We start from the raw sequence: 26,426 nt of genomic DNA on the forward strand, positions 1-26,426 counted from the left end.
GGAGAGAGAGCAGTGGGAAGTCCATCTTGACCAGAAAGGACCTGCAGAATTCACTACTGTTGGGTGTGCAGTGGTCAGAGCAATGTGCCTGTGGATGCTTGACCTCACCATGAAACAAGGTTGCCTGGATACCAAGCACAGTTCAAAGACTCCACAGGCACCTGAGGTCTCCCAGTTTATTAGCAGAGACAAACACGGACAACTTAGAAGTTGTCTTCTTTTCTTAGGCTGCTTCTTGCTCAGTTTACCTGGTTCTTGCCTACTTCTGGCCACTTTTCTACTGTGTGTCTTCCCTGAGAACTCCCCACCTGTGACAAGGCATATGCACATAGGGCCTGCCTGCAGAAACCTACACCCATTAAATTATAATGGCAGAAACCCTCACAGCCACACTACATTCCTGCTACTTCCACTTAGGGCCTTTTTCAAAGTAGCAGCCAAAGACCAAAGTAGCAGCCATCTATCCTAGCAAGAAACTGTATGTGCTGAAACTTTTATAAATGTGAAATTAGCCACCTGCAATAACTGTTGTAAAATTGTTAAATTAGTAATAGTGATTAGTCTCATTTTTGCTGTAATATCATGGAACTAGCATGAAAGAGCAGTAAAAAGGCTCCTACATAGTCCAGAAAATAAGTTAAACCAAGTCTTACTCTCTCAGTGAAATCAAAAACCTTGCTGAACTCACTGCAGGCCTGCTTGCAAGAACTTTGTCACCCTATATCCCCACTGAAATAGCACAAAAGGGAACAGGAAAGAGTGATCCATTTTTTAATGCCTGCTAAAAATTAATCTGGCATGAAAAGAATTACAAGTCACAAGATGCCACAGAAAACTGGAATGTTTAAGCTTAATAAAATCACAGTTCCCAACCCCATTTTTTTTACAGCTTGAAGCATCCAATCTTCAACATACATTTCCATCCTCTTTGCTTAATTGAACAAAACCCATGGACGCTCTGAATTCACTCAAGCATGTACTGGATCACCGAAGGATCCACTTCCTCTGCCATCAGACTGCAGTGCAGACTCTGGATTGTTGCTTTTTTCCCCAAGCGCTGTCTCCACAGGACAAATGCAGCTACGATCTGGGACTGCAGGTTGTGAGGGTGATTGACTTTACATCGATAGATGTCAGTATGGGACAAACCCAAGCACAGAGCTACATGCTCCCACTCAGGTCCCAGCCTCCTCGCCAGCTTGTTCAACTGCTGATCTGTTGGTGACATCTTCAAAATGCATGGTGCAACTTCAGTGAGGTCTGTAAAAGAGGGGAAAAAAAAAAAAAGAGAAAGAAAAAGCATGTATGTCACTAGGCAATGCTGCAAGAGTTAATGGGAGACCTTGACAAAGGAGGGAATAAGCATGAGCAAAGCTGAGTTGAAAGAATTAATTATTTAAAGAAACAGAATACATATTTAGTTAGAAAAATTAATTACACAATCAACCAGAAGATTAATCAGAGGAAAACTAATGCTCAGTAGACCATACTAGGGAGCCTTGTGGTTTTCAATGTCAGTAACCCAGAGATCAGAACTGTACACCAAAGCAAAGACTTCCAAAAGTAATTATAGATTTCAGGGTAGTGAACAAGAAAGGTTTTCAGGGAACCTGTTTCCAGCAGCCATCATCCTCAATGTGCTTGCACCAGTATGATACAGTGACAAGTGACAAACATGGGACCAATAATACCTTATTACTCCTATTCTGGGACTCCATTTATACACTTCAGAAACAACTTTGATTCCTTAGTTAATAGGTATTGCACAATTTTTTTTCCCTGAGGGTTGTTTGCAGGAAATTCTGTCCTAAGATGCTACTTACCCTTTCTGGCCTGCCACCTATGGCAAACTCATCTTGAGGAGACCAGCCTTGAGGGCTTTTCTTCTATTTGAATTAATCCATAAGCATGGTTCGGGTGAACCCAAATGAACAGGGCATCAACACTGTTCACAAACACAAATTATGCTTCCTTATCCCTCAGATCTTGTAACACTCCTGAAATCAGGCATGCATGTGCCACAGCTCCGTTCATCTGACCTCCTTGAAGATGTTTTCAGGACAATGCAAGGAGGTCCCATTTTTTCTCAGAGATTTTTGCCTGATGCTAGGTCCCTTAGGATTGTCCACGTACCCAAGAGAATTCACTCTTCATCCAAAAAGACACTTCACCTTGAACTGGTACCTGAGGAGGACAGGATCAATGCAACTACCAAAACAACTTTCATAGGAAGCAATTAGATAGCTGTAATTACCAGCAGTAAAAATCTTGTAGGGACTGAATCAAGCTTTTCTTGCACACAGAACTGATCTCTTTATGTGTTCCCTAGGATATTTTGATCATTCAAATAAAACCCCAAAAGTATTAATACAAACAGTGTTAGCAGCCAAGTGAGAATACAGTAGTATTCAGAAAGATGCTGTGTGGGATCCAGCTCACCTAACTACAGGTAATACCTCCTGAACTAAATATGCTAGGATCAATTACTGCTGAGAAGAGAAATAGACTCTTCTAAAACACAAACCCTTTCACTGGAAAGAAGAAGTCAAAAATAATCAGATTAATAAACTAAACTCCTCTAAATGTGCACATTTCTCTCCATTGATTGTAAAAGGAGCATTGGGTATAAGCTCAAATGTTGATGTTGATGCTGTAAACAGCCAGTGACAGCGAAATGATTCTCTGCCTATAAGCTCAAACCATATGCTAGCCTTTAAAAAGGTGCATTTAGAAAAGCAGCACAAAATACCTACAAAGCCTATTTGTTCTTCGACAGCCTTTGTGATCAAAAGTTGAAATGAAGAGTCAATGCAGTCTGCAATTGCTGCTCTACTTCTCTTGCTGAAGATGCTGCACCAAATCACAGGCAAAATACCCCCTTGAAAAATGCTGATTATAGCCTGTTAGTCTGAAGGAGCAGACTCCCTACAGAAATGCTGCTTTGAAAAATCTAATTTATAGCTCCAATATCATGCTCACAGTCTCCACTACAGCAGAACAGAAACTCCAGAAAGCACCATTCCTTCCTTTTATCAAAAGTAATTGTTTTTGCATAGAAGACCCAGAGCCTGCAAATGTTTGTACCATTTCAGCCAAATAATACACAAGAACTATACAAAGGTGCTTTGAGTAAAGAGAAAATTGCTTTCTGAAGAATATTTAGGTCTCTTTCATCTTTCTATCTCCAGACTACCAAAGGAATCTGAAACAAGTGCTGGTTTGTGGATAGGGCAGAGGATGCACATCTCCTGAAGCAGGCTGAGCAATACCTGTGGGGCTGCCCTATGCTGTCAGAACTCAGGACATCCCTCTGGGAGTCCAGAGTTTCCTGGGACCCTTGCCAGGGGGCTCGGAGACCCTGGCACACAGCCCAGAATACCAGTGGGGTTCGATTACAAACCACGGAGCAAATTGTCACCTTTATAGAAAGAGATAAAAGCCACAATAGTGTAAATAGTGTAAGAATAAAACAATTACAGAGTGTAAATGTAGGTTTTAGGATTTTTGGTATAGGGGTTTCTGGGGACAAGATGGAGGGATTTAGGCATGTCTAGCCTTTCTTCTTCTTCTTCTTCTTCTTCTTCTTCTTCTTCTTCTTCTTCTTCTTCTTCTTCTCCTCCTCTACCTCCATCTTGTCTGGTGATGTTGGCACTTTTAGATTGGTCTAGAGTAGAAACCCACTGTCTAATATAGATGATAGGTATTGGAAAATAACTGTAAATATTGTACACGTAGTTTGCAGTATATAAAGATAACACCACCCTGGGGACAGGCGGAGTGCCTCTGACTGTCCTGCCGAACGGATCTCGGCTGGACAGGGAGAAAGAATTTTATAGATAAGATGCAATAAACAACCTTGAGACCGAGAAATGTAGAGCTCTGACTCCTTCTTCAAGCACCGGCCTGGGAAAAAAAACTTTTGAACTTTTCTCGGGATCACTCTGACCAGCTAGAGAGAGAGACCCCGACACCATGCTGTCACACCAGATGTGATACCAGTTTCACAGGCAAGTCAGGACAAGGCAGTGTCTTTCATGAATGAAAATAGCTAAGAATAAAATAAGTATAGCTACACTGTGCTGTCACAAACAATACTTTTTGATATTAAACCCTTTCTTTGGCTTATGGTCAGCTACTGTGTACCCACAGCAGTAACACCTGAAAGCCTGGGTTTTTGCTCTCACACTGAAGTTTTCATACGTCACATCCACTGGCAGAATGATTCTATGATACTGCAATGTGATCAAGCAGGAAGGCCTAACAATAATACATGTCAGCTTGTCCATCCAGCCTTTGCTATTAAGCAGGCTTTTTTACTAAAACAAGTATCTTGCCTTCAGTCTGTTATCAGCCCTTTAATAAGGATCAGAATAAAGCCCATCCAGGAGATCTTTTCATCTTATGCTACCATCTGATTCTAATATGGATGTGGAAAACTCTGGGACAGAAGCCAAATGTTAAATTTAATACAAAGGACTGGTATTTCAGTCCCATTTTATTTTCTGTGATAGCTCATTTTCAGCTCTGATACAAAAACACTGAGGAAAATTGGAGATAAATATTACATGACAAGCAATGTTATTTAGAGATATAGAGAAATATTTAGTGAGATCTTTCAGTTATGACAAATGCAAAATCACTAAAAGATTTGGATATGTTCTAGGATTAATGCTACTCCTAATTTAATAAACATAATGGCATTTGAGGTGAAATAGAAATGAGTTCTCTGTGCTCATGCCCAAACTGCTTTGAGTATATTGCAAAAATAATAAAGATACCTTTTTTTTAGCTATGTTTACTACAAACTCTCATTTATAATCTCCACTTGTCAGGAACTGCCTGAGGGAGGTAATGAGATTAGAGCAAAAGTTTCAATTATGCAGATCCAGCAGTTGCATTTGAAAGGTACTTTTAGGATACTGAGACCTCATTTTTGAAAAAAAAAAAAAAAACCAAAAATCTCAAGTTTTTCTTGCTCTAGGTGGGTCTGATGAGTAGCAGTCCTCGTTTTGCTCCCGCTTAGCAAAATGAGGACTGCACTGGTAAAAATGGGAAGACGTGGAAGAAATGGGGCTTGGGGCACCACCAGAGGGTGTTGAGGGTTGCTCTGGAGAAGGCAATTTGTGCTGCTGTCACCTCCAGAGAGCACCAAGTGAAACACTCTCTCCAGCTGTGGGCATGGTCTAGGCTGTGAGGTGCCAGGGCTACACGCTGCAGAGATTTAGAGGCTGAAGTCTCGCTGCTCATGCTGCAGACACTAAGATCCTGAGGAATGAGGAGCCAACGGCTCTGTGCTGGGGAGAAAGCCAGCCTGGTGCAGAGCTGCTCTCCTGGGACCACCAGCCAGCTGGTTCTTGGGACCATGAAAATCCCCTTCCATAGAGCTGGAGATAGGAAGGACACTCTCCACTCTGGTTGTGAAGCTGAGAAAGACCTGTGGCTCCTTCTACTCAAAGCTGTAGCATGAGGGAATGTGTTTCTCCCCATTGCTGGTGAAGGAAGCTCATCCACACTAAGCTTTATCCTGGTTGTTCCAGTTAAAAAGCAGGAGATGTTGACAACTTGTGGCCTGTGTGTACATCTGTACTTCCAGGCCACTGCACAAACCAAGAGTTATAATGGTGCTGGTGAGTGTGGACAGGAAACAGAGCTGGGTATAAACAGTATCACAGATATAGACCAGACAAAACAGAGTCACCCAAATAACAGAGATAAAAAACCACATGGGGCAAATGAAGATAGTCACCATTTTGCATTTCTTTTTCTTCAGAACCTCTACAGCTTTAAGTAGGAGACACCAAGAAGATACTGGAAAAATCAGGGGGATGGAAAACAAACTCACCTCAGCTGTGTCCCACTTGGCACAAATGGGAGGATGTAAGATAAAGCCCACACAGGAGACAGCAGCCAAAAGGGCTGAGGCATTTCTGGGTGACCTGCAAAGTACTCAGCTGATTCCTCAGAACTGCTGGGGCCCAAAGTGCCTTGCAGTTTTAGCTAAAGGACCCTTCTCCATGTATGTGTGACTTCTTTGTGCATGACCAAAAGCATTTCTTGGAGTTTCAGAGAGACTTCTCTCCTGCAAAGTCAATACATTTTAACACAAACCCAACTTTTTGGTTTTTGCTCCTTACTGTGTAAAAGGGACTTGGATAGAAATTGCACCTGAATCCAAAGTACAGAAAAAGTCTCAGTCAGTTGCTGCCTAATCCTACAAGAACAATGCAACAGGCAGGTCAGGAGACAATTGAAGAGTCAGGGATATATTATGGCCCATGTTTTATCTAATAACTAATAAATCTGTCTGTTGGGAAAGGTGTTTCTGCAGACTGGTCTCTGCTTCCAGCACTTTCTCTGTATTTTATCCACCAAAAGGACCATGTACATACTTGTTGGATAGGACAGAAGGAGCCATGGAAGAGGAAAGGGTAATCCAGCTATCTCTGAGCTGCACATTCTAATGCTGAGGTGCACAGACATACTCCATTTCTCCTGGTAAATCATTACAGAAAAAAGATAAAGATTTCCCTGGGAAGAGTCAAGAATTCTTCCTAGCCTCCAGTACAGCACCTGCTTGAGAGAAAACTCTCCTGGGAATCAAGCAGTATGCTGAAATGAAGCATGCAAGAGCTCTTGGCAGGAACAATGGTAGGAAAATGCTCTAATTATTATATAATCACATCAGAAACATGTCAGAGAGTCTGGTCTTCAGACCCTGCATAACTGGAATGGGACTGTAAAGAGGAGTAACTGCCTGGGCATGCATCTGGCCTCAGCATCCCCCCCTGCTAGGTGTATGGAGTCCTTCACAATCTGGACTCAAGACACGGACTGTTCTTCACTTAACCCTCTTATCAGATCCTCGTCATGATTTCTGAAGAGTTCAAAGCAAACATTCCAGAGTCCTCTTTAATCATCTTTTCTGCCATCTGGAGAACAGTTCTTCCCTGAGAAGTGGTAAAGTTAGATTAAGAGGTTCTACAAACCAAAGAAGCCTCACTTCCCCCCAGGATGGGAATCCTATAGCTGACTTCAGGTCTTCTCCAGCTGCTTACCTATTCTCAAGACACTCAAACTGCTCCTTTACTCAACAGCAAACAGACAGGCGTCTTGATTTTGGACAAGATGTTCAGAGGCTACTGGGGGTACATGCATACACACAACACCCCACAGCAGAAGAGTGCATGGCCCTGATTACTAGAGGAAATTGAGCTAAAAGGGACTCTGAAACTCCTCAGAACCATCATGGCTAACATGCCATCAGTGGCATGTAGGGCACTTCAGCTAAAGGAAAACATCCCTAATAATGACTCTAGTGTGAGGTTCTGCTTCCCTCCAGCCCACTCATTCAATTAGCCTGAGCCACAGAGCCAGCACTGGCTACAGAATGGGCATGGTTGCCAAGGCTGTGTGCTGTGTGTTTTGGCAGCCGTGCTATGTTACAGAAATTATTTACTGACTGAATGTCACAACAGTAAACAATGTGCACATAAACAGGTACATTTGCTTTAGAGTAAAATCCCCTTCGAGTGAGCAAAGCAGTGAGAGTGTGTCATGAAGAAAGACAACACTTTGCAGAAGAGGTTGGGACAGGCTGACATGAGCAGTAAGGTGGGGTTGCAGAACCTGAACTGAAGGACACAATGTAATGCTTCCCCTAATGGAGAGATTGGAGATTTCTAGAAGCTGCAACCATCCCGAGGTGCCAGAGATGCTGGATGAAAAGGTCAGCAGAGAAGAGGCATTTTGAGGGATCCCAGTAAGTGCTACAGATCATTGAAGTAAAACAAAGGATTATGGCGAAGATCCTGGTGAGAAGGATGGAATAAAGAGAAAATCTTGGGTAAGTGCAGGGGATGGCTTGGTTTGATTTGTTAGAAAAGAAGAGGGGAGGTACAGTAAGTCTCCATTTGTACAGCTGCTCTGCTGCTTTTTTGTTCAGCTGTACTCTCCCAACACTATATTAACAGGTGAAACTGCAGGCAAATGCCTGTCCTCTTCCTATATCACATTCAAATTCATAAGCCAACCTGCAGCCATAAATGACTGAAGTGCCAAACAGGAGAATTTTATGTTTGTTTGAGTAGTCATGCTTCACAGTTTCTGTAACTTGGTAACTTCTGATCTGATGAATGCAAACATTATATCCAGAATTTGCATGAATAAAACCAACTTCTGTCAATTAGTGATCATAAAACACTTACACTTAAGCATACTTCTGTCATGGTAATTTACATTTCCAAGTATCTTAATTAAATTACGAAAGGCACTAATCAAAATGAAAGCAGAAATGAAATACTTTTTAAGACTAGTTGCATTCTTCCTCATTGTGCTGGTTTTTATCATTGCATTAAAAGATACTAAGCTCTCTGTCTTATTTTTAACAATCTACCATACATATGACAGCCAAAATGCAGAATAAATTGTGACCATGATCCTTTGGTAACCAAATCTATGGCACTTCCCTGAAGTGAAGTACAATCCACCCAAGGTACCAAATTCAACTCCTTCCTGCCAAAAGCTTGCTGGGACCCTGCATTAGTGGTGTAATTAAAAAGTACATATATCTTCATTTGTTGGCAGCTCTTCTCCTCTGTGAGCTCTAAAACACCACACTTTGTGACATTAAGTGCATTTTGGGTATTAGGGTAAGAAAAACTGCATAAAATTTTGTAAACTTACAGGCAATTCAAGAACACAAATGCTTCTATTTTGGCTCAGTACCGGCAGCTAATTCATATATTCTTTATCACTTACTAAGGACTGCCTAGTAGCTGCAGATGTGGAAGCAGACTGCTAAAATCTGAAACATAAACATTCAGATTTCATGACAAAAGTTTTCAGTTGTATTCCCACTATTCAGTTTCAGTAGCTACACAGTTATCTTGAACATTTTTTAATCTCTCCTACAGGTTTTGTACCTCTACAGATCTCTGCTATACTGATAATCTTCAGTACTGATTAGTACTGATGTACTAATCTACATTAAACAGATTGTCAGAGAAGCCTATAAATGAATTAATTCTGTCTTCAATTTCCATCCTTTTCAAGCCATAGGAAGCAATCCCTGTGTTTAAGGAACTGAAAGAGATTGGGTTTTCACATCTTTGTTCACATTTCACATTTCACATCTTTGTTCACATTTTTCTGGGAAGAGCAGGGAGGAAGTTTCAGCAGTTAATAGTGCGGATGTTATACTGTTTCTCATGAAAATATATTAATTACAATCCCACACAGTATTTCTCTGCTACTACATACCATGAGATCAAATAACTAAATGCATAAATAAATGGCAAGCAAGGAAAAGAGCACCTATGCAAAGTAAACAAAAACATAATATAATGTCTACTCTCTTTTCAGGCAAGATGACCCTACTTTACAGTCAGGATTAGATTTAATCACACTGTGGCTTTATACCTTGCAGTTGATGTTGCTCTAGACACTGAAGTAGAAGTAAAATCTGCTTCATATTTCCTATTAATTTCTATATTGTTGTACATAAGTGAGTAATATACATGAGCACTGAAACCACAGCTAATGATGTCATCTTTGCAGTGTGCCTTTGATATAAATACATGAACAGGTTCAGCATGCAGCAATACACTAGGGGAAAAAAGAAATTTCTACTCAATTTTCAGGTTCTGTGGAACATTCAAGCTTTCAGGAACTACTAGACAGCACAAACACACTTGCTAGTCTGAAAGAGTAGAGATGAGAAGTTTTGTTTTACTGGCCAGCAGTTACACCAACAGTCAACCCTACAAATAATGCTGAAAACATCAAATTCTGAAGTATGTCACTGCATTTCTACATAGTTTTCAATGCTCTGCAGTTCTTAGTAAATTGAATGGTGCTTGATAATACAGAACTTTCAACCATTAATTACAGATCTGAAGCCCACAGAGCCATAATTTCTTAGTCAAGTTTTTTCTCCACACCATCACAAATAAAAATAAATGATCATCAGGTGATTGCATGAAGTTGTGATGATCATAAAATACATTAATATTTGTTGTAGATGTTTCATGGTATCATAGGAGGCAAATGTTTACCCTTGTGGGTTGGGCAGCTCTGACAGATTAATTCACCCACTCTAAGTGAAAAACAAAGCTAACTGGAGCAATCAATGATTGTTTTGTCAGTGAGGTGACAAAATCATCACACAACTTTTGTCAGGGGATTGGAAGCTATCTTCTTTTGACAGACATTACTTGAATACTTTGCTTATTTCAAAAAGCCTGAGCTGTCTTTCAAAGAGCTGAGGCAAATGTTAATCCTGCTGCTCCTTTGCATGCAAGAATCAAAGACTCCTTAGGCTTTTAATCTGCTGAGTACAATAACTGAGTAAACATTTTTTACTAGCGACTTTCCTATCAAGAAATCTTTCTAAAGACTACAGCATTTCAGCAATAAAGTCTTGTGCTTGAACTTCAGCTATCAATATTCCTTTCACGCAACAACAACGACACTGCCAGTATGAAGGACTGTTTTCTTCTAAAACAAAACTAATCACACATGTTTCCCTTGCAGGACTTAAACCAAATGTGACAATAAGCCATTATATTTAGCCTTGATAAACTATTCATTCCTCCTCAAGATTTTTTTTTTTTTTCCCTTCAAGTTGGCTCTTCTTTTTGCTTTGGCTCAAGTCATTAGAAATATCAGAATCAAAGATCTGCACAACAGATGGAGCTCGGTTGTGAAGAATGCCTTTGGATGGTGAGGATCTTTGCCTGGCAGGTGTCAAACCAAAATTAATACTGCACATATTATAGCGAAGTGAGACTGCATTCCTTCCTGACCACAAACATGTATTAATAGAACAAGCCATGCAGAGCAAGCTAAAACAGTGCTATCATTCTGCTGAATCCTCCACTGCTTGGCATTTTATTTAATCACTTACATCCATGCAAAACAAATAAACAAAGTGCAACAGGTTTGTTTAGTGTCTTTTTAAAGACATTTTGCAAAAGTGTAAAAGACTCCACAAAATGCCATAAGTAACATGGACTTAGACCCCTGCAGGTTTCTTTTTTCTTCCATTTTTTGTATCGGTGCTCTAAATGCTTATGAACTTTAGTAGGCTTTTTAACATTTCAAAATCCACAGGAAAAAAAAGGTAGTAGTATTAAAATACAATGCCCAGCTACCATCAGTTGTTATGCTTGGCTTGCCAAATGCAATTCAACAGCCTGAGTCAGAAGACAGAGCTTTCCACGAGTGTCAGGAAGGAGGGCTTGAGGTGGCATCACCTGCTTCTCTCCATTTTCAGATGAATGGGAGGCTTAGCATCACAACCAGCCCTCTCAAGTGCCAAGTCAGTTGAAAATACGCAAGAAACCGAATTGGAATCTCATGGCTGGTTTCACAGATCCATACTGTCCAACAGCAATTTTAGCTATCCAATAGGGCTGTAATTTTAGAAGGTCACAGCCACAAGACTTTTAGTTCTCTGCAAATCAAATGTGAGAATGTATTTGTGTGTGTGCACATACATACATACATACATACATACATGCATACATACATATATGTATGTATGTATGTACGTGTGTATACACAAATCCCCCTAATTTTTCAAAATCTTAATTAGAATATATGAAAGTCTTAGATACATGCAAGTCAAATTCATTCCTTTTTTAAAATTTCATTTCCACAAATTCAGGTCATGGATCTGTCACTTGACCCTGGTATGAAAAGGGTGAAAATGGGAGTGTGGGTGACGTAATTTCCGAAAGCGAGGTCCTAACTCAGAGAGCACTTTACGCCAGCAGGGACTGGATGAGCACTTCTTTCCCCCTTGAGTCAGCAGTGACATAACACCCTGCACCATGTGCTCAGCTGCAGGGCTCGTGGCTGCCCTGTGACATGGCTGGTGCCGGGTGACACAGCACGCTGAGCCTCTGCAGTCATTAGAGATCCCAAGACAGCATGGAAAGTAAGGAGATGACTCACAGCTGCAACCATGCACTCGAGGGCTGAGGACCCAATTACTTTTCTACTCACTCAGGAATAGCATTTTGCCAAAGGAACTAAAGTAAGTTCAAAATTAAACAAGGTATTGGCAAATATTTGCATTACTTGGGCTATTTGTAGAAGATTTATAGTAGTATTAGTGGGATGATTCATATGCAAAACCTAAACATCTGAAAAAATATTTTGCTTCAACAATTAATTTTCATGTCTCATGCATAGAGAACATTTTCCCCCATAGTTCTGTAGTCTACTAGCTGCCAGGCTTTGATCCAGAATTGAAATGTCAATCATTTTGGCTTTTGTAGCTAACGAATCAGAAATAAAAATGTTTTAACACCAGAATGGAAAGGCTGGAAGATCGGCAGACCATAAAAGATTTGTTTTACTTGGTTTGGGATTTTTGCACAGCTATGTCTAATCTAAGTAAGGCTGAAACAAAACCAAAAGGCAGAACTAAAAACTAGACAAATCTCTTCTGTCCCAGAGACGCAGAAATACAAGTGATGTTTGTGTTCCCGAAGGAACTAAATCTGAAATCTTGCTACAAACAAGACAGCAGGGCTGTTATTTCCTTGACAACTGACATCACAGGAACCTCTTAGAGGTAACAATGGAAAGCCAATCTTAAAAAAGGACTTTTTTCTTTGCTTAAGCAAACAGCTTTTAAGTTCTACAAACTCAGAAACAAAGAAATCAAGATGCTTTTTTTCATAATGTTGAAAATTTTAGTACCAGAACTGTAAACAACATCGTTTCCTTTCTTTTCCTTTCTTTTCCTTTCTTTTCCTTTCTTTTCCTTTCTTTTCCTTTCTTTTCCTTTCCTTTCTTTTCCTTTCCTTTCCTTTCCTTTCCTTTCCTTTCCTTTTCCTTTCCTTTCCTTTCCTTTCCTTTCCTTTCCTTTCCTTTCCTTTCCTTTCCTTTCCTTTCCTTTCCTTTCCTTTCCTTTCCTTTCCTTTCCTTTCCTTTCCTTTCCTTTCCTTTCCTTTCCTTTCCTTTCCTTTCCTTTCCTTTCCTTTCCTTCTCCTTCTCCTTCTCCTTCTCCTTCTCCTTCTCCTTCTCCCTCCCCCCCTCCCCCTTCCTTCCTTCCTTCCTTCCTTCCTTCCTTCCTTCCTTCCTTCCTTCCTTCCTTCCTTCCTTCCTTCCTTCCTTCCTTCCTTCCTTCCTTCCTTCCTTCCTTCCTTCCTTCCTTCCTTCCTTCCTTCCTTCCTTCCTTCCTTCCTTCCTTCCTTCCTTCCTTCCTTCCTTCTCCCCTTTGTGGAAATGCCCCCCACCACATCAGCGTAGGAAAACCCAGCCGTGCTGTGTACAAACCACACAGTGCCCACCCACCTAACTGGGCCTGCCACTTGCACTTTAGTGTGTGGAAATATCCTAATGACAGAGGGCTCATGTGCAAGTTTACAAGCACCAAGTGCAGAAGACAGATGAAAATTTGGCTGCAATTCTTTGGTGTTCTCTGATCTTGGGAGATTCGAGCTTTCTAAGTCTGTTACAGAGCCTAGGAATTGTATGCTAAAGCCACACAACTGACCTATTTAAGTATCTTTATTCAGTCTTGTTGATTGAAAATGGGGGCTTCTTATCTACTCAAAAGAGGTTGACAAGAACATGAAGGTACTGCTACACCTTAGGCTTTTCAAGACTATTTACTAGACATTACATAGTGATATTTATACTGTATTTGAGACATTTGAGAACTTCAAGCACCCCACGAAAAATCCTTGCTTGAGGCATCTAGGCATTTATACATGTATAAAGGTTTTCATGTTCAAAATTGCCTAGCAAATGGGAATAGTCAAGCTGAAAACTGTAAAAAGCCTTACTGTTTTCAGGAAGCTCTGTGCAGGCAGATTGTGAGACTTGGGACAAGTATCCTTATATTACCTCAAGAAGCCACATCTCCTTTTTAAACAATCCAGGTCTAAAGCATTTGACAAAGAGACTCAACAGACCCCCTCTGGAAACCAAGCAAGGAAAGTAGAAGCCATTTTTAATACGGTTCTTTGTGTCGTGCAAGTATTTCCATATGAAAGTAGAGAAACTCAGTCAACCAAAGCTGCCTGTGTCTTTAAGTAAGGCAGGAGCACAGATTTTACAGGGAGCAAGTCTGTTTGGAATAGCTGAACAAAAGCTTGATGATGAAATTTCAAGCAACATAGAAAAATGTCTCAGAGACACAACTGAAAAAAAATTGTAGCTTTGTAAACCCACAGAATACTCTTTTTAAGACCCTAAGGAACACAGCTCGAGAATATCTATCAAGTAAGATCAGAGCTACATGCAGGGACAGCAGGAGGCAGCTGAAGCAATCTGCAGCACAGCTCTAGTGGTTATCAGTCTCTGACCCTGAGAAAAAAGATAATTACTGCATGAATGTCCACATTAGACCAAACCAGAAAGCCCAGGAAAATACATATCTCTGCTAGAAAGAGAAGGTGAGAACTCTTCAGGTTTTACACAGTGATCTACAGCTCTGTATGTCCCAATCCAATATACTTTCTTTGACTGACAACACAGCTGTGGCTTTAATTTTGAAGTCCACATTTTTCTATGGGAATCATTAAATAGAACATCTTTGTGCTGCTCAACAGAAAACCAAATCCATCTCTACTTTTTTTATTCCTCTGAAACCTTAATTTAATTGTGCAACATTTGCTTTAGAAACATATTTGAAGATGTTTTAGATATGACCTCACTTATCCAGCATCCCAGGCTTTCCAGGAACTCTGAGCCATCAGCCTCCTAGCCTTTCTTGTATGTGAACTACTGTCTTTTATGGCTTCCACACTGAACTGTCTGGATGCTCCCGTGGGACTCAGAGGGATGTTCTACTAAACACAAACACTTGGGGAGGGGAGTTTGCAGTCTCAGGTGTGGGTTGTGAAAAAGGCTTTGTATGTATTATGTACACAGTTTGCCATGATTATGTTCAAATAACTCCAAAGAGCTGGGCCTACACAGGTGAAAAAGGAAGAGCACCAGAGGAGCCCAGCAGCTCATCTATCCTGGATTTCCTACTCATGACCGCAGCTTTGAAAGGTGCCCATCTTCAGATGCTGATGGAGTCCTGCTTCACCTCTGCAGTTTTAATCAAAAACTTAATTGACCAGGTCCCAGAAAGGTAAATAATAGATTGTCCCAAATAATCTTGAGTAAGGAACTGAGCATACTGGAATATGGGAATCCACTAAGGTACTGATAAAAAAAGGCAGCAGACAACCAAAGGGGTCATTTGCTATTTGAGCTAGAAAGGCTGAAATGTTATGGAAACAAATAGGTACATATCTGCACCTCACCTCTACTCTGCCGGCTGCTTCACATGGAATTTTAAGGCAATGGGTTTAATATGGAAAAACATACCTTGAATCAGATTCTGATGTCTGCATTTACACAAACTGATAGTTTTTCCAGGACGGTTCCCAATGTAGATTCCTTTTGGCCTCTTACTCTTAGCACTGACTTAGTCTATTCCCACCTTCTGCCACCTTCTCAATCTCTCTTCTCTTCCCTGCCTCATGTTGCAAGTGCTGAAGGATTCTGGAGCTGGGACAATGTGCTACTACCACAGAAAGGCAGCTGGTCTGTTCCCCAACCCATGCTGGGCAGGCATGCAGCCCTCCTGCTGGATAGGTGGACTTGTCTGTCAAAGGTATGTTGCAAGTTTTTCCTTGACAAAAATCCCCTCCTGATTTTAAAAAACACATTTGTTTGTTTCTTTTTCTCTGTCCTCCGATTTTTTCTCTCCTTCCCCCATTTTTTGAGCAGGAAGGAGTGTGACACAGAAAATAATACTTTCCTCATCTCCTGTTGGAAAAAACCCACAAAAATCTTCCATCAAGAGGGAGCTTTTTCTGGTTTGTTTTGTTTGGTTATTTTTTTGTTTTGTTTCGTTTTGGCCCAGTAAGGTTCAGAAGCCATATTTTAAATTTAAAATTTCCTAAATAAGGGTCCAGTTAATACTGTCATTTTGAGTGGAAGATAGCAGAAACCTGGTACCTCTGTTTCACTTAGCACAGATTCCAGCTGTGTGGCAAGAGGTCAGCTTGAATTTTTCTCTTGAGCTGTATCTTTTCAAACCTCTTTTCAGGGTTTCAGTAGTATAAATCAAACCCTATATCCCAGTGTAGATGCACAGCTTGTCAGGCTTTGCTTCTGCCAGCTGGCTCTGCACTTCCCAGTGTTAATTCCCACTGTCTCCACATGTTTGAGAAGGAGGGAGGTGAGCAAGGAGAGAACTGGAGCAGCCAAAAGCTGCAGAGGCTTCCCATGTATGAAGAGAGCATCACAGATGGGTGCAGCTGGTAAGAAAAAGGTGCTGAGGCCACTGATTTTCCAATGGCATTGATGGGCAGGGCTCTGAGCAGGTTTGGGACCCTTCAGTCACTGACAAGAACAGTGTGTGTACATACCACACCCTGGCTTGGTGTCAACTCAGGAGTCAGCCTTGTTTCACGTGTGCTTTGTCTGAGCAGATGGCAAAGCATGATGGCTGCTGGGTTAAGATTTTGCTGCCAAACCAGCCCCCAGCTGTTTCAGACTGCTGCTCTCTTTACAAATGCAAAAATAGCCATCTCCCTAATTTCCTCCTTTAAAGTATTATTTTTGATATTACAGGAGCATATACCTAGCCAGACTATATAATTAACATGACACAATTTTTAATTATCTTCCTGCTCTAACTGGTGGTGGTAGTGGTGTTGAAGGGTTGTTTTGCTGGGGTTTTTTTGAGACTATCATGAAAATTTAAATTCCCAGGTAGAAACGCACTCAGTACAGAGCCTGCACTACCAGGTGTAGAAGGCAACCCATCACTCCAGCTGTACCACATCTCCCATGAAAAAAGCTTTTGACACGGAAACAAGCCCAAATCTCATTTGCAATAGCAAGTACATAAGGCAAGACTGTTCCAAAAAAGACAGTGACAGAAACACATACTTATTTAGTTTATTCCTTCGTCAGCTGGGGTTTCTTCATATATTTTTGTCTAGGAATGTCCTATAAGACTAGATTGTTAACTGACTGGGACCCTTCCAGCAGAGTCTCCAAGTTTGTGCTGTGACCACAGGGCAGCACAGCTTCCTTTGGGTAACCCTCCTGATAGCACAGCAGGGCACACTAGCACAGCATGTAACTCCATGCCACCCTGACCCAGCAGCAGGGTGTTGGCCTCCTGAAACTCAACAACTATCTACAAAACATGAAACAAGTGGAAATCCAATCCTGTGACCTCATTGGTGCAAGTTCCAGACAAACCCAACACAAATACAGCTGTCAGAAACATGATGAGTTCTGGGGATAAACAACCAGCATCCTCTTGCCTCCATACCTCTGTGTTTGCTTGCCCCTACGAATAGCGGAAGGAACACCCCAACTGCGTGTATACACACGCACCTCTCAGCAGACCAACAGCAAATGTTGATCCAGCAACTGAAGCTGGAACACAGCAACCCTACACCAGCAATAAAGCACCACTGGGTCAGATGTTATGGTGTCAGCTCAAATTAAGCATCACGAAGCATGCATCAGCCAAGCCAGCAGTCCTCCTTCGCTTCAGTGAGCCTTGAGCTGTGCTATGTGGAATTGCTGCTTTCCATTTGGAATGTCTCATTCAAAGCAGGGGCTGTCACTGCAGCTGCAATAGCACCACTGATTTTTGGTGTGATAAGCTGTATTTAGAGCAGGAAAGTATTGCTCTGTAGGCTGAAAAGCAAACCAAACAACGAGCGATAGTCATGAGCTTCAGGTTTTAATACCTGGTGTCAGTGCCATTTCCCAAAGCAAAGGGTAGTTTATGTACACTGTAGACATTTTCTGTCTGAAGCACTACTAACATGTAATCTCTTTATTTATACAGCAGTGTCCTGCACCCCCACCCACACAATGGTCTGATTCTAGATCCACCACATTGTTCATGGGAGGAAATCTAGGTGTGTTGCAGAACAAAACCAATGGATCCTGATATTCTGCAACATCAGACAGCATGATTTCTTCCTCACAAGACTCCAAGGTCCTCCTAGACCAATTTTAAAAAAGAAGAGGGGAGGGAGAGGAGGGAGTGGTAGACAGATCTGTGGTGAAACTAAAAACTCAAGATTTCTGGAGCCTTTTTCATATGCTGTAATTGCAAAATCATGCCTCCTGTCTTCCACATAAACAGCTAACCTTTTTTCAGGGTACAATTAGGAAATTCCCTATGCTCACCTTAATTTGGTTTCTTCCCTCACTTGGAAACGTGATTTCAAAAAAAAGATCAGGCCATTAAGTGTAGTCTAGACTATAGTTTCCAAATATTTCTTTCAGCATGGAAAGGACCAAGCATGGAATAACCAAGCAAGTCACCCTATTATGCAACAGGCAAGAAAACTATTTGTGCTGCTACACTATGTTTTTAATTCCTCTGAAGGCTGCTTTCCCCCAGGGAATTCCAGTAATCTGACTGATTGAAGTGTGTTTTGACAAGTTACAACAGTCCAGAAAACCCACCTACGAAATTACATCCTGGTACCATCTTCCAAAGTAAACTGAAATCTTGGTATCACAGCTCATTTTGGAAAGTACTGTGCCAGAGCTTTCATTTGTTATGAGAACATAGCTTGAGTTTTAGGTGTGGATAACAGGTGGTGTTACACCTATTGATGTAGAGCAAGATGTAATCTTCCCCTGTACCAGGTTTTTGTACAGCAGGGGCCCCATGGATCATCTTCTGAAACTGACCAGAATAAAACCATACAGTCTTAATATATTCTTATTTCATCTACTTACTTTCACTTTAGGTGAACACACTGCAAAGTCATCAGCTCACCCTTAAGGTTGTTTGTCCACCCCCAACAAAGTAAATCAGAACAAGCTGCCAGCATAGATGTCAGCCTGTTGGAAAGACAGGAATACTAGCAGAGTCTAAGGACCAGGCAATGTTATGCTGAGAAAGTCTTTTTACTATGCCCACCAGTACTGCCTGCAGGCTTCAGTCATGTGCCACATGCCAGGCACACCACATGGTTCCCATCACATAGGTTTTCTGCCACTACTCCACAAGCCTACCAGTCTCATACTGTCTTTTGCTTGCCACTGCCATGGAGAGAAAATATTTACTGGGTATGAAGCTCTTATATATAAAGAATTTAGGATTCAGAGGGCAAAAGTTTTAAAATGCTAGAGTGAAAACCTTTTGGAAAGTGAGTCCCAGTAAGTATGGATGGACCAACCCCATTCTGTCCCTGGGCTCAGCTCCAGCCCGGATGAGTTAGAACATCCTGGAGTTATCTACTAGGAAGACAAAGGAGACAGAGGCACTGAAAAGTTAGGAAATCTCAGACTAACATATTTTATTTTTCCATATTTTTCTTCCTGAATATCCCAAAACAGAAAGCAGACAGATTTTTCGCAGAAGTTACTAGGATTTATTAAAGACAGGATATTGATATGAAACATTCATGACCCTCAACTTAGCAGTATTTCTCTTGGATGGGGTAACGAAGTAAATTTATTACACATCAGTGCCAAGAAGCTCGTAATAAAAATACAGATTATAGTTCTCAGATTCATCAACTCAAACCAGATATTGTTGAAAAAACAGTCCAGCAGGAAGAATGTCTCATAAGATGCTTGCACTACCAAAGCAACATATGAAATACATATTTTATCCAACAATAGGACACAAAACAAACTATTTGATTTAAGGACCCTGACACAAAGGCAGCCTGTGAAGACATGAGGAGACCCCTTGTCATGTTATCCCAGGTGTGGAGTGTGGGGAGGAAGATGATAGATGTGTTAGACATGGGCAAAGCAAGCAGAGATTTTATAGCATCCTGAGTTGATGATTTTATGAGACATGAAATAAATTAATAAAGCATGGATAAAGCAAGATAGAGAAATAATGCAAATTCTTGGGAAGCCAGGCTTCAGCAAAGGTTCAGGCAGATCACAGCCACAGCAAATCTTCACATCATATCACTTAGTCCCCTCTCCTCTTCCATTCCTGACCTTCATTGCCTCTTTACTGGAACATATCTAGTGAAGAATCAGTAATCCAGGGCTAATTTATTAAATTCCTCATAGTGAGATCTAAATATTTCATTCAGCTTTTGCTGCACTCCCTACAAAAATAAAGATATCTCTTCAAAATGGTCCCAGAGCTTGTCTGTGTGGCATCTGCATGGTCTGTAGGAACACCTAACACATCAGCCTGCTCTGAAAGGAGGAACTCATATGTCCTTAGGTACGATTGAAGGCATTGTCACTGCTGAAAGTTTCCATAAATCACAGTATAACAGACCAAACCTTTAACAACTTGTCTCTTCTCATTTCCAGACATACAACCAAGGGGGAAAAATTTATTCTGCCAAGGATTTCCAGTGTTTCCAATTCCTCACTTCTTCCATCTCATCCTCAGGAAAAACAAAGCAAAGCCAAAATATCACAACCCTCCCCCAAATTCCCAAAACAAAGAAAAATTAAACAAACAAAACAAGTAAGCACCACAGTGTTTCTAACTGCCTTCCAAAATACAACAAACAAAAAGCATTTAAAATTGCTTTAGTTTGGGAAAGTTATTAACCATGAGATCTCTAGTGCGTGTCTGTGTTTAATAGAGAATGTAATGGAAAAATAGAACTTTAGTGACCATCCAAGAAAGATTTCATGAAAAACAGGGTGGAAAGGAGTTTGTTTGGATTTAATGTTTCCCCAGAAGCATCTCTAGTCCAAACATTACACCACAGGTCAAATGGAGGGGAGCCAGAAAGCGAAACACTTTAAAAATAACCCCTAAAAAGGAAAGTGAAAGTGGCCGGTCTAGTTAGAATCTTACAATGGTTTGGGTTAGAAGGGACCATTAAGACTATAAAGTTCCAACCCCCCCTGCCATGGTCAGGGACACCAGGTTGCTCAAAGCACCATCTAATCTGGCCTTGAACACTTCCAAGAATGAGGAATCCCCAACACCTCTAGGCAACCTGTTCCATTGCCTCATCACTCTTACTAAGAATTTCTCCCTAATATTTAATCTAAACCTACCCTCTTTCAGTTTGAAATCTTGTTCTGTCACAACATGTCCTTATAAAAAGTCTCCCTCCAAGTTCCACCTTTTGTGACCATAAAATGCAAATTCTGTGACAAAAACTAAATTTGGGCTGTGGTACCATCACTGAACATCAGTAAATACTGCAACCTATACATGGGAAGTCAAACAGGAAAAAATACATGTTCAGCTTGTAAAATTCTTCCTGACTGGTACTACTGCTTTTAAGTAAGCTTACATTAAAATACTTCAGTTTGCAACTGACAGTTTAAAATACTACAAACTGTCCTCAGCCCTCCATTGTAGCCCTTTCAAGATGCCTCCTTGCAGACAGAGAAGCTCAACAAAGCTCTCACACAAGACCACCTGCCAGCAATACCAGAAAAACTGCATGGGGCAGGTGCCTTGGTAATATTTTATAGCAATAAAGTTCATCTTGCCAGTCTGTTTCACACATATGAATACTCACTTCACTTAAGCTGTTCCTTCCAAATGAAGGAAAGTAACCTGTTCAACGTCTGATAATGCTCACTGCACTGCAGTGATTTTCATGTAAGTTCATTTCTCTTTATAGCCTTTCTCTGGATCTCAAGGTTGAAGATGCTGAGGAAGGAGAGAAGGATGGTGTTGAGCACTGTGGCAATGGAAAGCAGTCATATGTTGTCCCAGTAGATTCTCACAGGCAGCCCTCGCAATTCCCTCAATGTCTGTAAAATTATCAAGAACACAAAATGCCTGCAAGGAAATTTTTCTTTCTTCTCCAGCTGCTCTTTGAGACAGAGATGTGTGTCATTTAGGGGGAACCAGAGGATTAAGCATTAAATTGCCTGACAGACAGAGCACTTGAGGCCCATGCAAACTAAATATCTTCATAAAGATAAGACAATTTCAAGAGAAGACAATTCCAAGCTTCTTGTCAAGCATGACTGAGAAAGAAGTGATCTTACTAGAGGAAGAAATGACTAGCAGCTTGAAGCACTTGAGCAAGAAATACGAACTGTAGAGTAAAATTCTGACACAGCCTCAGAGGATGCTGAGAGGAGCTTTGAAAAGTTAATTTCTCCTGAGGTTCAGGAAGCCGAAGGGAAACCCCCTGAGAAGCCAGGGGAACTGTCACCTGTCTACTCTGATGTGTCATCTTGCAGGAAATGCTGTAGCCTGACAAAGTAGCAAAGGGAAAAAAATGAGAAAAGACTAGTTCTGTGTCTTGGAATTGACCCAGAGCGGGAGACTTGTTCCAATACTGCAAGCTGAGCACTTCAGGCTTCAGATGCAAACAGGCTCTGGAGAGAAACAGGCAAATGCAAACAACACTCCAGGGAAAAGATGCTGATGAAAGGTATTGTGCTGTGTGCTAAAAAAGAAAAAAGAAGAGTGCTTCAAACAGCTGAAGGGCCCACAGAGGTCTGAACAAATGAAAAGTGGTAAAGTACAACATGGGAGTCTTCAAAAACTGGATTTTCATGGGACCTTCAGATGCTTTCCTGAAGGCTGAGGCTCCCTCTTTGCTGTGAACAGGGTGAGTGAGACTTCTGAGAGCATGGTCCACAGCAGCTGGCAGACTGAGCAAGAAACAAAGCAATGAGAAATGCTGAGCCCCTCAGTAACACAAAAGCTTTACACAGGGTCACAAGGAGGTATGTCTCCACTCATGGTTTGCAGCCTACAGTTCTCTTCCAGAACTGGATAAATACTTCATTTCAAAAGCACACAATGTCATAGCCCTTGCAATGAGATATGAGAACTAGTGCTGCTTGCTGACACCCTTCACAACATCCCTACACTGACAATTCATTTACAAGGAGGTTTGAAACCACAGCCCTCAGTTCCAGAAGACTGAACTGACCTCTCTGTCCCTCCCAGTGAAGCAGTTCCTCTGGCTACTCTCAGACACCAAGGACATGTAATGCTTTCTAGCCTCCCATCTCTGTTCACAACCAGTGGTTGATCAAGGGTCTGCGAATGAATAGTGAAACTCTCAATGTCAGCTGCTAAAGGAGATGAGTCTTGAGCAAGGTGCAGCAGAACTTTCTGTCCCAGTGGGGCAGGGGGAAGCAAGGGAGGAAATGGGAAAATTCAGTCAATTGAAAAACCATCCTGGCCAGGAATGTCTTTGGTTTCTTAACTGCCTGATTTAAAAAGAAAAATACAACAACCAAACAAACAAGTGAAAAGAAGATGAAGAAGAAGAAAAAAAAATAGGCTGTGGTAGAAAAGGCACAGTTACTCAATTAGTCAGTCATTTCCAGTTCAAATATTTCCATAAGTGCTTGGCAGTGTTTTTTCTATGTAAGGGACGTCTACTGCTGGTGAAAGATTTCTTAGATGTCAGAGAATTCCCCTTGATGACAAACTCTCCTCAGACAAGCTCCAGTCTGGGCAATTTCCCTCTGGAACCTTTCACAACTTGTTTGTTCAAGCATTCTGAATCTTCTTAAAATAAAAGCCAGTTGGCTATCAGTCGCATTTCCAAACTGACTCACTGAGAGAGGCAGTGCTGAAGTGTAGGAAAATTCCTAAATTTAAGACACCAGGAGCATGCTACATACTTGACCTGAATACTTTACCTTTATAGAAAACATTTACACAAATCCTTGGTGTGTCTCAAAAGGGTGTACACACAAGTTGTGTTTAAGAATCATTTTATCTGTTACTAAAATTCATTCTAATCTGGGTTATAACTTTGCAACTGAAAACTGGCAATTCTTACACAGGAAAGTATCCAGGTGGTAAGTAAAGAGAAATACTGCCATCTTACATGTTCTGAGAACCTAAACTCCCTCAGAAGTTCTAAAAACCTAAATAATTTTATATTGTCCATTGCTTTGAATTTAGACTCCTTACAGAAAATGTTGTGGACTTGTAGTCAGCCCCAGGAGCCGAAGAGGCTGAAGCTTAGCTCTACTAAGCTTGCCAGTCTCAGAAGAGATTTACAAGATAGGGAATTCATGACCTGGCTCTGCAAGCAGGCAACAGATTGTGCCACTTATTAAAACTATTAAAGTATATATGGACATCACAGCAGTTCTGCCCTCTTCTGCTCTGCTTTTGAATGGCTGTGTCATGGAGATCACCTTCTGTAGTTTGCATGTTAACCAAATCAGCCTTGCAGGTTTGCTGGAAATCTAGAAGGCTTTGCCAAGAAGCTAGAAGCTGTTCTTCCCAGTTCACATCTCCCCTCTAAGACAGCTGCCTTACAAGTCAAGCAATGCACATATGAACACAACACACCTTAGTCCAAACTGAAGAGCAGAATACAGCCAAACTCTAATTATTAATCCAAGAGCAGAGCATACCCTCACAAAGGGACATACAGGCCAGCCAGCACAAAAGTAGGATTATGAACAGTAATGACAAAAAGGAAAATGTTAATTATGGTACATGTCTCCATTATGAAAAAAATGTCTAAAAATAGCTACTCATTTATTCCCAAACTTCAGAAAGTGGTTACTATGCCAGTAACATAGGATCGTCAATCACAGCATTTGTGGCTTTGTCTTATTTTCCTTTGTTGCTTATGCCAGCAAATCACATACAAGGACAGCTAATGAATATTCCTCATACTGGAGAATGCTCTAATGCTCTCTTAAAAAAAGATCTAAATGATGCAGTTTCTCTTTCTTTGTGTGTTTGTGTTGAGGGTTTTTTAGCTTTGAAATGGGAAGTGAAGTGCTCATCAGCTGCAAAGCATTCCTTTAATATCAGCCATGCAACAATTACCTCTGCAATAACCATCATTATATTAAATTACATGCTACCCTTCCTCAGCTCAGTGGGAAGACTAGCTGTAGAATAAAACAAGGAAAAAAATCCAGCCCACTGAAAAGCCATTGTAGAGTACTGTGCCCACGCCACAAAGGTAAGTATACTTCCTGCAGGGAAACTAAGTATCAGTAAAAAACTGCCTGTCTTTGTTGGAAGTCTTTAGTGAAACCTAAGTGAAGGCTCCTCACCTGTTCCAATATTCATTTCACTTTAATGATGCAGTGTTATTGCTTAAAATACATACATATTGTGGTGTAATTCAAGAGTACAGTTATGAGGAATCAAATAGTGAAGACAATTTTGCTTTCAGCATTTTCTTAATTTTTAATAATTTTCTTAGCAACCCAAACACTTTCATGAGGTCTGTTTTAGTACAGTGCAGGGATTTATAAATTCTGCTACTTTCTCTGAATAACCAGAAATAGTTTGGTTTTTCCTTGTTAATTTTAAAGATATATTTGTACTTACTGTTTTTTAACAAAAATGTGTACCATTCTGGGGCTTTAAAATGAAATTTGTTTTGGAAAGTGGCTTGTTGAAACTACATTCAAATTTTGCATATTTTACGTCTTAGTGACTTCCAGACAGAATTAATTCCATTTACAAGGTATAGGTTTGGGGTATTTTTTTTTTTTTGGTGGTGTCTTTTCTTAATTCTTAGCTCAATTGACTGGACAGGAGATGAAAAATCAGCTGCACTCTGATTCAGTTATTAACACTGGTAGTTACAACTATGCAGGACACGACACTCAAAGAGAGAGGCATTCAAAGAGAACAGAGCAATATAAGTAAAGTCAGGCTCAGTGTAGGTAACAACTCAGCAAAGAGTGACACCAAATAGAAAACAGGTCACAGCTATGCATGCATTTCAGCATTCAGAAAAGAACCAGAAACAAACAAAGAAACTCCAAGGAGTTTCAAGATTTTGTGGGCAAGGCATGTTCCTTGCTGGTGGATAACTCTGTATCAAGGCCATGAGCCAGCACAGCATCGGGAGCAGAGGTAGAGAGAGGCTGTGCAGTGGAGGTGGACACTGATGGACCTGAAGGGAAAGATGAAGAGTCCTGCTCCAGGATCTGCAGTCCCAGACCACAGCTTGAACAGCAAATGACAAATCTCCTCCGTGTTCTCGGACAGAAAAGGTTGGATGGAGGGCAGATACCTCCCTGTCCACAGCAGCAGTCTGTCCAACACTGGGTTATCTGTTGCACAAACCTTAGGATCATGAATTTGGTCATAACTTTGTGTAGTTCTGGCTAAGCTGGACCAGTAATAATGACCATGTGGATAACCAATGTTTCCTGTAAAGAATGTGGAACTACTTTTGCTGGTTGACATACAACTAGGCTGTGAAGCAAACACCAGCTGCTGAAGTTTCAATAGATGGAGGGTATTGCCAACTCTATCAAAGCAAATTCGCATCTCTGAAAGCAGTCATGACTTTCTCTTTGGCTTTAAGAAATCTTGTTGGAGACTGGGGGAACTGGTTGAGAAAAGAGAGGACCACAAGCAACAAGACAATGATGAATGTCCCTGAACTCATTCTCCTGGCATGAAAATGCTGCTATTGTTGGCACCTTTGGCAGCAATGAGATGTATCACAGGGAATCCCATTAATGTTTATCATCTCTTTATCGGTTTCTCATGAATTTCCCTTCTACTC

General features: G+C 41.0%; 1 protein-coding gene and 1 long non-coding RNA gene across 4 annotated transcripts in view; one reads left to right on the plus strand and one right to left on the minus strand.

Annotated features, from left to right (window-relative positions):
• Positions 1-755: 755 nt before the first annotated feature.
• The window catches only part of CRADD (CASP2 and RIPK1 domain containing adaptor with death domain), an 80,941-nt gene continuing 55,270 nt past the window's right edge, over positions 756-26,426 (minus strand). For both annotated transcript variants that reach the window (XM_059846794.1, XM_059846795.1), the window contains exon 3: positions 756-1,260. In XM_059846794.1, the coding sequence (XP_059702777.1) occupies positions 965-1,260 (296 nt within the window). In that variant the 3' untranslated portion in view covers positions 756-964. The remainder of the gene's footprint in view (positions 1,261-26,426) is intronic.
• LOC132327524 (uncharacterized) lies at positions 15,346-24,604 on the plus strand. Of its 2 annotated transcripts, none has more exons than XR_009486539.1 (2): positions 15,346-15,625; positions 21,573-24,604. It is a non-coding gene; the product is annotated as an uncharacterized LOC132327524 (long non-coding RNA). The 2 variants fall into 2 exon arrangements; XR_009486540.1 differs by lacking the exon at positions 21,573-24,604 and adding an exon at positions 20,290-20,453.

Source organism: Haemorhous mexicanus, chromosome 5 (genome assembly GCF_027477595.1).
Source record: "Haemorhous mexicanus isolate bHaeMex1 chromosome 5, bHaeMex1.pri, whole genome shotgun sequence".
Taxonomy (NCBI): Eukaryota; Metazoa; Chordata; class Aves; order Passeriformes; family Fringillidae; genus Haemorhous; species Haemorhous mexicanus.